Source organism: Salmo salar, chromosome ssa10 (genome assembly GCF_905237065.1).
Source record: "Salmo salar chromosome ssa10, Ssal_v3.1, whole genome shotgun sequence".
NCBI lineage: Eukaryota > Metazoa > Chordata > Actinopteri > Salmoniformes > Salmonidae > Salmo > Salmo salar.
Genome location: NC_059451.1, coordinates 52693631 through 52710736, shown reverse-complemented (window position 1 = coordinate 52710736; position 17106 = coordinate 52693631). Strand labels below are relative to the sequence as shown.

The window sequence follows — 17106 nt, the reverse complement described above, 5'->3', positions numbered from 1 at the left end:
TACTAGCTATAAACTATTACTACTAGCTATAAAATATTACTACTAGCTATCAAATATTAGTACTAGCTATCAAATATTAGTACTAGTTATAAACTACTACTACAAGCTATAAACTATTACTACTAGCTATAAAATATTACTACTAGCTATAAAATATTACTACTAGCTATAAACTATTACTACTAGCTATCAATTATTACTACTAGCTATAAACTATTACTACTAGCTATCAACTATTACTACTAGCTATGAATTATTACTACTAGCTATAAACTATTACTACTAGCTATCAACTATTACTACTAGCTATAAACTATATATATAGGGTTCAGACATGCTTTACAACTATTACTACTAGCTATAAACTATTACTACTAGCTATAAACTATTACTACTCGCTATAAACTATTACTACTAGCTATCAACTATTACTACTAGCTATAAACTATTACACTAGCTATAAACTATTACTACAAGCTATAAACTATTACACTAGCTATAAACTATTACTACTAGCTATAAACTATTACTACTAGCTATCAACTATTACTACTAGCTATCAACTATTACTACTAGCTATCAACTATTACTACAAGCTATAAACTATTACTACTAGCTATAAACTATTACTACAAGCTATAAAATATTACTACTAGCTATAAAATATTACTACTAGCTATCAACTATTACTACTAGCTATCAACTATTACTACTAGCTATCAACTATTACTACAAGCTACAAGCTATAAACTATTACTACTAGCTATCAACTATTACTACTAGCTATAAACTATTACTACTAGCTATAAACTATTACTACTAGCTAACAACTATTACTACAAGCTATAAACTATTACTACTAGCTATAAACTATTACTACAAGCTATAAACTATTACTACTAGCTATAAACTATTACTACTAGCTATAAACTATTACTACTAGCTATAAACTATTACTACTAGCTATCAACTATTACTACTAGCTATCAACTATTACTACAAGCTACAAAATATTACTACAAGCTATAAAATATTACTACTAGCTATAAACTATTACTACTAGCTATCAACTATTACTACTAGCTATAAACTATTACTACTAGCTATAAACTATTACTACTAGCTATCAACTATTACTATTAGCTATAAACTATTACTACTAGCTATAAACTATTACTACAAGCTATAAACTATTACTACTAGCTATAAACTATTACTACTAGCTATCAAATATTACTACTAGCTATCAAATATTAGTACTAGCTATCAAATATTACTACTAGTTATAAACTACTACTACAAGCTATAAACTATTACTACAAGCTAGAAACTATTACTACTAGCTATAAACTATTACTACTAGCTATAAACTATTACTACTAGCTATAAACTATTACTACTAGCTATCAACTATTACTACTAGCTATCAACTATTACTACAAGCTACAAAATATTACTACAAGCTATAAAATATTACTACTAGCTATAAACTATTACTACTAGCTATCAACTATTACTACTAGCTATAAACTATTACTACTAGCTATAAACTATTACTACTAGCTATAAACTATTACTACTAGCTATCAACTATTACTATTAGCTATAAACTATTACTACTAGCTATAAACTATTACTACTAGCTATAAACTATTACTACTAGCTATAAACTATTACTACTAGCTATCAAATATTACTACTAGCTATCAAATATTACTACTAGCTATAAACTATTACTACAAGCTATAAACTATTACTACTAGCTATAAACTATTACTACTAGCTATCAAATATTAATACTAGCTATCAAATATTAGTACTAGCTATCAAATATTACTACTAGTTATAAACTACTACTACAAGCTATAAACTATTACTACTAGCTATAAAATATTACTACTAGCTATGAAATATTACTACTAGCTATAAACTATTACTACTAGCTATCAATTATTACTACTCGCTATAAACTATTACTACTAGCTATCAACTATTACTACTAGCTATGAATTATTACTACTAGCTATAAACTATAAACTATTACTACTAGCTATCAACTATTACTACTAGCTATAAACTATATATATAGGGTTCAGACATGCTTTACAACTATTACTACTAGCTATAAACTATTACTACTAGCTATAAACTATTACTACTCGCTATAAACTATTACTACTAGCTATCAACTATTACTACTAGCTTTAAACTATTACACTAGCTATAAACTATTACTACAAGCTATAAACTATTACACTAGCTATAAACTATTACTACTAGGTATAAACTATTACTACTCGCTATCAACTATTACTACTAGCTATCAACTATTACTACTAGCTATAAACTATTACTACTAGCTATCAACTATTACTACTAGCTATCAACTATTACTACTAGCTATCAACTATTACTACAAGCTATAAAATATTACTACTAGCTATAAACTATTACTACAAGCTATAAAATATTACTACTAGCTATAAAATATTACTACTAGCTATAAACTATTACTACAAGCTATAAACTATTACACTAGCTATAAACTATTACTACTCGCTATAAACTATTACTACTCGCTATAAACTATTACTACTAGCTATAAACTATTACTACTAGCTATAAACTATTACTACTAGCTATCAACTATTACTACAAGCTATAAACTATTACTACTAGCTATAAACTATTACTACAAGCTATAAACTACTAGCTATAAAATATTACTACTTGCTATAAACTATTACTACTAGCTATCAAATATTACTACTAGCTATCAAATATTACTACTCGCTATCAAATATTACTACTCGCTATCAAATATTAGTACTAGCTATCAAATATTACTACTAGTTATAAACTACTACTACAAGCTATAAACTATTACTACTAGCTATAAAATATTACTACTAGCTATAAAATATTACTACTAGCTATAAACTATTACTACTAGCTATCAATTATTACTACTAGCTATAAACTATTACTTCTAGCTATCAACTATTACTACTAGCTATGAATTATTACTACTAGCTATAAACTATAAACTATTACTACTAGCTATCAACTATTACTACTAGCTATAAACTATATATATAGGGTTCAGACATGCTTTACAACTATTACTACTAGCTATAAACTATTACTACTAGCTATAAACTATTACTACTCGCTATAAACTATTACTACTAGCTATCAACGATTACTACTAGCTATAAACTATTACTACAAGCTATAAACTATTACACTAGCTATAAACTATTACTACTAGCTATAAACTATTACTACTCGCTATAAACTATTACTACTAGCTATAAACTATTACTACTAGCTATAAACTATTACTACTAGCTATCAACTATTACTACTAGCTATCAACTATTACTACTAGCTATCAACTATTACTACAAGCTATAAACTATTACTACTAGCTATAAACTATTACTACAAGCTATAAAATATTACTACTAGCTATCAACTATTACTACTAGCTATCAACTATTACTACTAGCTATCAACTATTACTACAAGCTATAAACTATTACTACTAGCTATCAACTATTACTACTAGCTATAAACTATTACTACTAGCTATAAACTATTACTACTAGCTATCAACTATTACTACAAGCTATAAACTATTACTACTAGCTATAAACTATTACTACAAGCTATAAACTACTAGCTATAAAATATTACTACTTGCTATAAACTATTACTACTAGCTATCAAATATTACTACTAGCTATCAAATATTACTACTCGCTATCAAATATTACTACTAGCTATCAAATATTAGTACTAGCTATCAAATATTACTACTAGTTATAAACTACTATTACAAGCTATAAACTATTACTACTAGCTATAAAATATTACTACTAGCTATAAAATATTACTACTAGCTATAAACTATTACTACTAGCTATCAATTATTACTACTAGCTATAAACTATTACTACTAGCTATCAACTATTACTACTAGCTATGAATTATTACTACTAGCTATAAACTATAAACTATTACTACTAGCTATCAACTATTACTACTAGCTATAAACTATATATATAGGGTTCAGACATGCTTTACAACTATTACTACTAGCTATAAACTATTACTACTAGCTATAAACTATTACTACTCGCTATAAACTATTACTACTAGCTATCAACGATTACTACTAGCTAGAAACTATTACTACAAGCTATAAACTATTACACTAGCTATAAACTATTACTACTAGCTATAAACTATTACTACTAGCTATAAACTATTACTACTAGCTATCAACTATTACTACAAGCTATAAACTATTACTACTAGCTATAAACTAGTACTACAAGCTATAAAATATTACTACTAGCTATCAACTATTACTACTAACTATCAACTATTACTACTAGCTATCAACTATTACTACAAGCTATAAACTATTACTACTAGCTATAAACTATTACTACTAGCTATAAACTATTACTACTCGCTATAAACTATTACTACTAGCTATAAACTATTACTACTAGCTATAAACTATTACTACTAGCTATAAACTATTACTACTAGCTATCAACTATTACTACTAGCTATCAACTATTACTACAAGCTATAAACTATTACTACTAGCTATAAACTAGTACTACAAGCTATAAAATATTACTACTAGCTATCAACTATTACTACTAACTATCAACTATTACTACTAGCTATCAACTATTACTACAAGCTATAAACTATTACTACTAGCTATCAACTATTACTACTAGCTATAAACTATTACTACTAGCTATCAACTATTACTACTAGCTATCAACTATTACTACAAGCTATAAACTATTACTACTAGCTATAAACTATTACTACTAGCTATAAACTATTACTACTCGCTATAAACTATTACTACTAGCTATAAACTATTACTACTAGCTATAAACTATTACTACTAGCTATAAACTATTACTACTAGCTATCAACTATTACTACTAGCTATCAACTATTACTACAAGCTATAAACTATTACTACTAGCTATAAACTAGTACTACAAGCTATAAAATATTACTACTAGCTATCAACTATTACTACTAACTATCAACTATTACTACTAGCTATCAACTATTACTACAAGCTATAAACTATTACTACTAGCTATCAACTATTACTACTAGCTATAAACTATTACTACTAGCTATAAACTATTACTACTAGCTATCAACTATTACTACAAGCTATAAACTATTACTACTAGCTATAAACTATTACTACAAGCTATAAACTACTAGCTATAAAATATTACTACTTGCTATAAACTATTACTACTAGCTATCAAATATTACTACTAGCTATCAAATATTACTACTCGCTATCAAATATTACTACTAGCTATAAACTATTACTACTGGCTATAAAATATTACTACTAGCTATAAACTATTACTACTAGCTATCAACTATTACTACTAGCTATAAACTATTACTACTAGCTATAAACTATTACTACTAGCTATAAACTATTACAACTAGCTATCAACTATTACTACTAGCTATAAATTATTACTACTAGCTATAAACTATAAACTATTACTACTAGCTATCAACTATTACTACTAGCTATAAACTATATATATAGGGTTCAGACATGCTTTACAACTATTACTACTAGCTATAAACTATTACTACTAGCTATCAACTATTACTACAAGCTATAAACTATTACACTAGCTATACACTTATACTACTAGCTATAAACTATAAACTATTACTACTAGCTATCAACTATTACTACAAGCTATAAACTATTACTACTAGCTATAAACTATTACTACTAGCTCTAAACTATTACTACTAGCTATAAACTATTACTACTAGCTATCAACTATTACTACTAGCTATCAACTATTACTACAAGCTATAAACTATTACTATTAGCTATAAACTATTACTACAAGCTATAAAATATTACTACAAGCTATAAAATATTACTACTAGCTATAAACTATTACTACTAGCTATCAACTATTACTACTAGCTATAAACTATTACTACTAGCTATAAACTATTACTACTAGCTATAAACTATTACTACTAGCTATAAACTATTACTACTAGCTATCAACTATTACTATTAGCTATAAACTATTACTACTAGCTATAAACTATTACTACTAGCTATAAACTATTACTACTAGCTATAAATTATTACTACTAGCTATCAACTATTACTATTAGCTATAAACTATTACTACTAGCTACAAACTATTACTACTAGCTATAAACTAACTGACATTTTTATCAGCGTTCTACAGACGCCGCAGCATATTGGGCATCTGACTGATGGTTAATACCAAGTCTTTCTGAAAGGGGGCTAATGACTGTTTCATCAAATGTACACTATGTTAGCCTTGAAATAAAGTAGACAAATTATTAGTTGAAAACAACTTTGCCAGTATTATGATGTCATTGAGTTTACTTTAGATATAAATGGCGATGTTGTCATGAGGTAGCGCCGTTTGTCAGATAATCCCCCGCTCCCAAGGCTTAGACTCTCGGGGGCTTAGACATAATCTCCATCAGCACCTATTGAGACCGCATTGAGTAAAACGTTCAGTTGGGCATCAGTCCTAAAACAAACCTTTAAAAACAATATTGTGAGGAAACATACAACACATGAATAGCTTGGCTGTCAAATGACAACTGAGTTGGTGCACCATCCTGAATGGAGAAACATATGCATTCATCCATAGCTCACAGTCAGTCTCCCTCGGGCCCAGATCCATCAGTCTCCCTCGGGCCCAGATCCATCAGTCTCCCTCAGGCCCAGATCCATCAGTCTCCCTCAGGCCCAGATCCATCAGTCTCCCTCAGGCCCAGATCCATCAGTCTCCCTCAGGCTCAGATCCATCAGTCTCCCTCAGGCCCAGATCCATCAGTCTCCCTCAGGCCCAGATCCATCAGTCTCCCTCAGGCTCAGATCCATCAGTCTCCCTCAGGCTCAGATCCATCAGTCTCCCTCAGGCTCAGATCCATCAGTCTCCCTCAGGCCCAGATCCATCAGTCTCCCTCAGGCTCAGATCCATCAGTCTCCCTCAGGCCCAGATCCATCAGTCTCCCTCAGGCTCAGATCCATCAGTCTCCCTCAGGCTCAGATCCATCAGTCTCCCTCAGGCCCAGATCCTTCCTATCACTGTAGTAGAAGATATCGTCCTCTCCTCTAGCATACAGTTCTGGCTTTGTCCCCTCGCCCCCCACCAAAAAACGATGCATTTTTTAATATATTTTTTGTAAACTCAGGTTCCCTTTATCTAATATTAGGTTTTGGTTGAAGATCTGATAACATTAAGTATGAAAAATAGCAACAAATAGAGAAAATCAGAAAAGGGGCAAATACTTTTGACGGCACTGTAACTCCCCTTTCAAATCATCTCTAAGACAAGGCTTGATAATTAGTGTAACAATGGCAGCCATTGGCTTTAAATAGTGAAACATAGCATAAACACCAAAGCACTTACGTATGATGGAGCATTGTCTGACAGGCTGACTTTCAAAACCCTTATCTGCTGTGTAGTTTATATAACAGAGCACTTAAAGAGAATTCCTATAGGATCTTGTAGTTCATTGTGTGAGACGGTAAGATAGCAAGCTTATGGTGGGTATTGTTGCTTATTGTTTATGTCAGTGAAGCTTATCCACTGTTGTGAATGATCCTGTAATAACCTAGATGGGAGGATGAAAGCTCAGCGGAGAGGGAGAAAACTGAGAGAGATGGACTTTCTTTGGCAATTACTGCTATAATCCATTCAAGGGCTGATGCTAACACCGAGAAGACACACACACACACACACACACACACACACACACACACACACACACACACACACACACACACACACACACACACACACACACACACACACACACACACACACAGGGTGGTGAAAGTGCACGGTGATGAACTTCCAAGGGTGGTAAAAGCGCACGGTGAGGAACTTCACAGGGTGGTGAAAGTGCACGGTGATGAACTTCACAGGGTGGTAAAAGCGCACGGTGAGGAACTTCACAGGGTGGTGAAAGCGCACGGTGAGGAACTTCACAGGGTGGTGAAAGCGCACGGTGAGGAACTTCACAGGGTGGTAAAAGCGCACGGTGAGGAACTTCACAGGGTGGTGAAAGCGCACGGTGAGGAACTTCACAGGGTGGTGAAAGCGCACTGTGAGGAACTTCACAGGGTGGTGAAAGCGCACGGTGAGGAACTTCACAGGGTGGTGAAAGCGCACTGTGAGGAACTTCACAGGGTGGTGAAAGCGCACGGTGAGGAACTTCACAGGGTGGTGAAAGCGCACTGTGAGGAACTTCACAGGGTGGTGAAAGCGCACGGTGAGGAACTTCACAGGGTGGTGAAAGTGCATGGTGAGGAACTCGATGGTCCTTTCCAATAAATATCGAGGGTCTTATTCTGGTGACATGATGACCAATGCTTGACTGCAGTTTGACAAATAAAAACATTCTCGCTCTTAACTATAATAATGTCATTATGTAGACTAGCCTACCTGCACTGTATCTGTGAGCCGTTGGCTAGAGGGCACGTGCCAAGACCAGAGTGGGCACATTTGCTCTTTAATTTAAAAAAAAATTGTGACAAAACTATCGGTAAGAGTTGAAAATGTGATAGAAACACATTGAATATTACATTTTATTCAGTACATGAAACCTTAAGAGGAAAAGTGGATTGTGTGCACTACGTCATCACGCACAGATTATTTTATATACGCATGAAAATTGTTCGCCAATTGGATGGAAATCTAGCTATTGAGATAAAATCTATTGTTCTGGATGATCGTGGTCAGCAACATTAGATGTTTTCAGATCTCACAAGTTGAGTTAAGCTAAGTGGCACACACCTCTCTCATCTGTGGACTGTGGAGCGATCCGAAGTTGATCCCTGGCGTGGAGGGCAAGCCCAGGGAGGACGTGATGACGGAGTAGGGCGATGCCAGGCCATTCATGGGCGCGCCCAGGGTGCTCATTGGGGATGGAAGGGTCCTGGAGGTGCTGATGACGGAGGGGTGTCCCACCATGCCGCCCATTGGAGGGCCATGGGAGTGGGGCATGCTCATCGGCCCTTGGGAATCTGTGGGGATGAGTCAAAGAGACAGGGTTAGAGACAGACAGAGCTAAATCTGAACGGAACAGTTCTCCATAGCAGACACATCACATGCTGTAGAACCACAGCTGCTTGGCTGCTAATCCTGCTTCTGTATGCCAGAGAAGAGCTGTTGTGCAACTTCCTCTTTAGCCAGAAAACTATAGCCCCTACTCCTCTCCTTCTGTAATGGACTACAGCCCCCACCCCTCTCCCCCTGCAATGCACTATAGCCCCCACCACTCTCCTTCTGTAATGGACTACAGCCCCCCACCAATCTCCTTCTGTAATGTATGGACTCTCTCAAGAAGATAAACAGACAAACAGACACAGACAGACACATATTGAGGCGTCTTTCCAGCTGGCCTGGCTGGATATGAGAGAAGAGATGTTTAGGACCTACAGTATATTGGGACTGTTTATTAGGTATCGTCCCGGCCCTACATTATATGTGACCAGTTTCAATAAGCTAAGCGTATGTCGCACGTAACTACTTCACAGGAGAGGCATTTCAAATTATACTTTTTTTTGTTTAATCAAAATGTGTTTTTTTTTTGGTGGCAGAAATGCCTTCTGGAACACGTTAAATTACGAGGCTAGCTGGTTTAGCCACCCACGGAAAAAGACAGGAACCTTCCCGCTAGCCATGATTGGCTGAGATAATGGGTGGGCTGAACATGACGAGAGATGAGTTCGGATTTGGTCTGCCATGTAGCATGTTTTTGTCTATAACATAAACTGCACAGTATGTGTAGATAATCCTTTCTACCGCGGCTTTTTGAAAGATACTGTATAACGTTAGGCATGGATAACTGCAAAAGTGTTGCTACTGCTATCACCAACATTGCTGCACAAAATTTAGCAGGTGCTATTGACAAAGATCAGTGGTAAAAAGTTGTGATGGACTACTTTCTGCAAACGGAGTGACTTGACACAACAATGGGCCAAACAATGGGCCAAACAGCTAGCTACAAACCAAATGGAAGGGACACGCTGCCATGAAGCATTCATCATTGTATACGGGTAAGAGTCTAGCTACATTTTTAGATATTATACGTTTCTAATTTGGTCAGAAAGTCATTTTCATTGCAAGTTAAAGCGTACTGGTAGCTAGCTAGAGAAAGTTAACTTGCTGGCTCGCTAGCTCACGTTACGTGTATGATCTGTGTAGTAATATTATTTGTATCTCAGAAAGCCATTTAAATTGCTAGTTAGAACCTATTCTTAGCTAGCTAGCTAACGTTGAACCTAGTTGGTTAGCTTAAGCAAACCTTCAGATTCATACTTTAGCATTTCATGCATGGTGGCTAGCTATGACAATCAGTGTGTACTGTAGCTATGGGTTGGGTTTATGGTTCATTGTTTAGCTAGCTAGCTACATGTCTAAACAAAATACTCCACTTCGCAAGGGAATGATTACATGACTCAAGTTAGCCAGGTGTGTCCGGTGGTGATTACAGCCATCTACTGTATTTCATGATCATCTCTAGACAATAGTGACCCATCCATTTAGCTAGATGTGTCTGGGGGGTGATTACAGCCATCTACTGTATTTCATGATCATCTCTAGACAATAGTGACCCATCCACTTAGCTAGATGTGTCTGGTGGTGATTACGGCCATCTACTGTATTTCATGATCATCTCTAGACAATAGTGACCCATCCATTTAGCTAGATGTGTCTGGTGGTGATTACAGCCATCTACTGTATTTCATGATCATCTCTAGACAATAGTGACCCATCCACTTAGCTAGATGTGTCTGGGGGGTGATTACAGCCATCTACTGTATTTCATGATCATCTCTAGACAATAGTGACCCATCCATTTAGCTAGATGTGTCTGGTGGTGATTACAGCCATATACTGTATTTCATGATCATCTCTAGACAATAGTGACCCATCCACTTATCTAGATGTGGCTGGGGGGTGATTACAGCCATCTACTGTATTTCATGATCATCTCTAGACAATAGTGACCCATCCACTTAGCTAGATGTGTCTGGTGGTGATTACAGCCATCTACTGTATTTCATGATCATCTCTAGACAATAGTGACCCATCCATTTAGCTAGATGTGTCTGGTGGTGATTACAGCCATCTACTGTATTTCATGATCATCTCTAGACAATAGTGACCCATCCACTTATCTAGATGTGGCTGGGGGGTGATTACAGCCATCTACTGTATTTCATGATCATCTCTAGACAATAGTGACCCATCCACTTATCTAGATGCGGCTGGGGGGGGTTTAGCATTTCCTTCACATGAACCATCAATTTAGACAAGTGTGTCTGGGTAAGCATCATCTAATAATTATACAATATTTATACAATATTTGTATCTGTACACTTTCAAAGTCAGATTAGGATATACGCTAAGGACAAGATAACGTGTATTTTTACATGGAGTTTTTCCATTATTGTAGGCTACTACCTTCAACACTTTCAGTCTTGAAATGTTTGGTTGTTTACTACACTGCCGTACTCGCTCTGTTTAGCACATGGCCTCACATGTGAATCCTTAAAGAGATGGGTGAGGCTAAAGGCTTAAGAGGGAACGATGCTGAATAGGTGGAGACAAAGAAGGGCTCTCCAGTAGCTGTACCAAAACATTCAAGGGCACTTTTCTCAAAAGTGGGGTTACAAGTTTATCAACTTTTAAAGCAGAATTACTTTCCCATCATTCCTCAACTGCAGTGTATGATATACCATTTTGTAGCTCTGTGTCATAGGCATCGTAAGGATAGGACCAAGGCGCAGCGGGTAAAGTGCTCATCTTCTTAATTTATTACAAATAACACTTGAACAAAAGAAACAAACGATGAAACAGTCCCATAAGGTGCATAGACTATACAGGAAATAACCACCCACAAAACACAAGTGAAACAAACCTCAACTAAATATGGCCTCCAATTAGAGACAACGACAACCAGCTTCCTCTAATTGGAGGTCCTACCAAAAACCCAACATAGATATAGAAAACTAGATTTAAACATAGAAATATAAAACATAGAACCTAAACCAAAAACACCAAAACAAACACTCCCTGCCATGCCCTGACCAAACTACAATGACAAATAACCCCTTTTACTGGTCAGGACGTGACACTCTGAGTCTCTACTTTCATCCAATGTAAAAAAAATAAAAACACTATTTCAAATGATGCTACATAAGACCGAAACGAGGCAGTCGGTCATATATTCGTTATACTTCAGTGGCTCTCAATGTCCCCTGTGGCCCAAAACTAGCCAACTATCTCTCCAGTCTTGGGAAGATAAAATAGCTGTCTATCTCTGAGCAGCAGGGACTTCCTGAGGAGTATACAACAAGCATAGCCAGTCTACCCCCGACCCAGTACAAAACTATCCCGTCTCATTTGACATACAGTCACCTGGTGAGATTCCTAAAAGAAAGGGGTGGCCGAGGTTAGCATGCTCTGAGGGGGGAATGCTGTTTGTGTGTGTGGCAAGAAGCCAGCATGGCCACCAGAGGATGGATGCGTAAATGGAAAGGCCTGTGGTGGTTAACGGGGCTATCCCTGCCTGACCTGACCCAACTCCACCGTCTGCCCCACGCAAACGCTATTCTATGTAAATCACTCCACAGACACTCCGGAATGTATGTTTGTGTATGTCTCACACTCACATTCTTTAAAGGAGGAACACAACTTGGGAAAGATCATTGCAGACTGTAGTATGTTGTAGACTGACTCCAATACACAGTGAAATCAAACAGACAGAGGAGCTCTGTTTACCTTTGACCCCATGCTGTTGCGACTCAAAGGTCACCTGTTGCCAAATCCCTCCCGACCAAGTTCAAAAGAGATCATATCAGTATCCCAAGGTTACATAGATTATTCTGAGAAAACGCTAGCAGACAGGTACAGTCAGACTGCTGCTGCTTCCCATGACTGGAAAGCCTACACTAGTGTATGACGGTCTGTAATACATAACATCACAATAACCATAATGCTGAGGTGACAGTACTGTTCAGATCTACATAATTATACAGTATAACACATTCCTAGCCATAATCAAGTCATTTACACATTTATATTACAATTATTCCATTACCTCAAAACAGAATGGATACACTTGAGAGGAAAATACAAATGGTCATATTTATTACATTGACTTGATGAGAACCGATACATGGTGAAAAAGAGATGGCTACATTCAGAGAGCTACAGTAAGAACAGACAGAGATGGCTACATTCAGAGACAGCTACAGTAAGAACAGACAGAGATGGCTACATTCAGAGACAGATACAGTAAGAACAGACAGAGATGGCTACATTCAGAGACAGATACAGTAAGAACAGACAGAGATGGCTACATTCAGAGACAGATACAGTGAGAACAGACAGAGATGGCTACATTCAGACAGCTACAGTAAGAACAGACAGAGATGGCTACATTCAGAGACAGCTACAGTGAGAACAGACAGAGATGGCTACATTCAGACAGCTACAGTGAGAACAGACAGAGATGGCTACATTCAGAGAGCTACAGTAAGAACAGACAGAGATGGCTACATTCAGAGAGAGCTACAGTGAGAACAGACAGAGATGGCTACATTCAGAGACAGATACAGTAAGAACAGACAGAGATGGCTACATTCAGAGACAGATACAGTGAGAACAGACAGAGATGGCTACATTCAGAGAGCTACAGTGAGAACAGACAGAGATGGCTACATTCAGAGACAGCTACAGTGAGAACAGACAGAGATGGCTACATTCAGAGAGCTACAGTAAGAACAGACAGAGATGGCTACATTCAGAGAGCTACAGTAAGAACAGACAGAGATGGCTACATTCAGAGACAGATACAGTGAGAACAGACAGAGATGGCTACATTCAGAGAGCTACAGTAAGAACAGACAGAGATGGCTACATTCAGAGACAGATACAGTGAGAACAGACAGAGATGGCTACATTCAGAGAGCTACAGTAAGAACAGACAGAGGTGGCTACATTCAGAGAGCTACAGTAAGAACAGACAGAGATGGCTACATTCAGAGACAGCTACAGTGAGAACAGACAGAGATGGCTACATTCAGAGAGCTACAGTGATAACAGACAGAGATGGCTACATTCAGAGACAGATACAGTAAGAACAGACAGAGATGGCTACATTCAGAGAGCTACAGTGAGAACAGACAGAGATGGCTACATTCAGAGACAGCTACAGTGAGAACAGACAGAGATGGCTACATTCAGAGACAGATACAGTGAGAACAGACAGAGATGGCTACATTCAGAGACAGATACAGTAAGAACAGACAGAGATGGCTACATTCAGAGAGCTACAGTGAGAACAGACAGAGATGGCTACATTCAGAGACAGCTACAGTGAGAACAGACAGAGATGGCTACATTCAGAGAGAGCTACAGTGAGAACAGACAGAGATGGCTACATTCAGAGACAGATACAGTAAGAACAGACAGAGATGGCTACATTCAGAGAGCTACAGTAAGAACAGACAGAGATGGCTACATTCAGAGACAGCTACAGTGAGAACAGACAGAGATGGCTACATTCAGAGAGCTACAGTAAGAACAGACAGAGATGGCTACATTCAGAGAGCTACAGTAAGAACAGACAGAGATGGCTACATTCAGAGACAGATACAGTGAGAACAGACAGAGATGGCTACATTCAGAGAGCTACAGTAAGAACAGACAGAGATGGCTACATTCAGAGACAGATACAGTGAGAACAGACAGAGATGGCTATATTCAGAGAGCTACAGTGAGAACAGACAGAGATGGCTACATTCAGAGAGCTACAGTAAGAACGGACAGACATGGCTACATTCAGAGAGCTACAGTAAGAACAGACAGAGATGGCTACATTCAGAGAGCTACAGTAAGAAGAGACAGAGATGGCTACATTCAGACAGCTACAGTGAGAACAGACAGAGATGGCTACATTCAGAGACAGATACAGTAAGAACAGACAGAGATGGCTACATTCAGAGAGCTACAGTGAGAACAGACAGAGATGGCTACATTCAGAGAGCTACAGTAAGAACAGACAGAGATGGCTACATTCAGAGACAGATACAGTGAGAACAGACAGAGATGGCTACATTCAGAGAGCTACAGTGAGAACAGACAGAGATGGCTACATTCAGAGAGCTACAGTAAGAACAGACAGAGATGGCTACATTCAGAGAGCTACAGTGAGAACAGACAGAGATGGCTACATTCAGAGACAGATACAGTAAGAACAGACAGAGATGGCTACATTCAGAGACAGCTACAGTGAGAACAGACAGAGATGGCTACATTCAGAGACAGATACAGTAAGAACAGACAGAGATGGCTACATTCAGAGAGCTACAGTGAGAACAGACAGAGATGGCTACATTCAGAGAGCTACAGTAAGAACAGACAGAGATGGCTACATTCAGAGACAGATACAGTGAGAACAGACAGAGATGGCTACATTCAGAGAGCTACAGTAAGAACAGACAGAGGTGGCTACATTCAGAGAGCTACAGTAAGAACAGACAGAGATGGCTACATTCAGAGACAGCTACAGTGAGAACAGACAGAGATGGCTACATTCAGAGAGAGCTACAGTGAGAACAGACAGAGATGGCTACATTCAGAGACAGATACAGTAAGAACAGACAGAGATGGCTACATTCAGAGACAGATACAGTGAGAACAGACAGAGATGGCTACATTCAGAGAGAGCTACAGTGAGAACAGACAGAGATGGCTACATTCAGAGACAGATACAGTGAGAACAGACAGAGATGGCTACATTCAGAGAGAGCTACAGTGAGAACAGACAGAGATGGCTACATTCAGAGACAGATACAGTAAGAACAGACAGAGATGGCTACATTCAGAGAGCTACAGTAAGAACAGACAGAGATGGCTACATTCAGAGACAGCTACAGTGAGAACAGACAGAGATGGCTACATTCAGAGAGCTACAGTAAGAACAGACAGAGATGGCTACATTCAGAGAGCTACAGTAAGAACAGACAGAGATGGCTACATTCAGAGACAGATACAGTGAGAACAGACAGAGATGGCTACATTCAGAGAGCTACAGTAAGAACAGACAGAGATGGCTACATTCAGAGACAGATACAGTGAGAACAGACAGAGATGGCTACATTCAGAGAGCTACAGTGAGAACAGACAGAGATGGCTACATTCAGAGAGCTACAGTAAGAACGGACAGACATGGCTACATTCAGAGAGCTACAGTAAGAACAGACAGAGATGGCTACATTCAGAGAGCTACAGTAAGAAGAGACAGAGATGGCTACATTCAGAGACAGATACAGTAAGAACAGACAGAGATGGCTACATTCAGAGAGCTACAGTGAGAACAGACAGAGATGGCTACATTCAGAGAGCTACAGTAAGAACAGACAGAGATGGCTACATTCAGAGACAGATACAGTGAGAACAGACAGAGATGGCTACATTCAGAGAGCTACAGTGAGAACAGACAGAGATGGCTACATTCAGAGAGCTACAGTAAGAACAGACAGAGATGGCTACATTCAGAGAGCTACAGTAAGAAGAGACAGAGATGGCTACATTCAGAGACAGATACAGTAAGAACAGACAGAGATGGCTACATTCAGAGAGCTACAGTGAGAACAGACAGAGATGGCTACATTCAGAGAGCTACAGTAAGAACAAACAGAGATGGCTACATTCAGAGACAGATACAGTGAGAACAGACAGAGATGGCTACATTCAGAGAGCTACAGTGAGAACAGACAGAGATGGCTACATTCAGAGAGCTACAGTAAGAACAGACAGAGATGGCTACATTCAGAGAGCTACAGTGAGAACAGACAGAGATGGCTACATTCAGAGACAGATACAGTAAGAACAGACAGAGATGGCTACATTCAGAGAGCTACAGTGAGAACAGACAGAGATGGCTACATTCAGAGAGCTACAGTAAGAACAGACAGAGATGGCTACATTCAGA

The 17106-nt window shown here is 37.5% G+C and overlaps 1 protein-coding gene across 5 annotated transcripts in view; it reads right to left on the bottom strand.

Annotated features, from left to right (window-relative positions):
• Positions 1–17106, bottom strand: part of rxrgb (retinoid X receptor, gamma b) — a 132934-nt gene that overhangs the window by 47258 nt on the left and 68570 nt on the right. For all 5 annotated transcript variants that reach the window (XM_045687937.1, XM_045687938.1, XM_045687935.1 and 2 more), the window contains exon 2: positions 8892–9121. In XM_045687937.1, coding sequence (XP_045543893.1) covers positions 8892–9121 — 230 coding nt within the window. The remainder of the gene's footprint in view (positions 1–8891; positions 9122–17106) is intronic.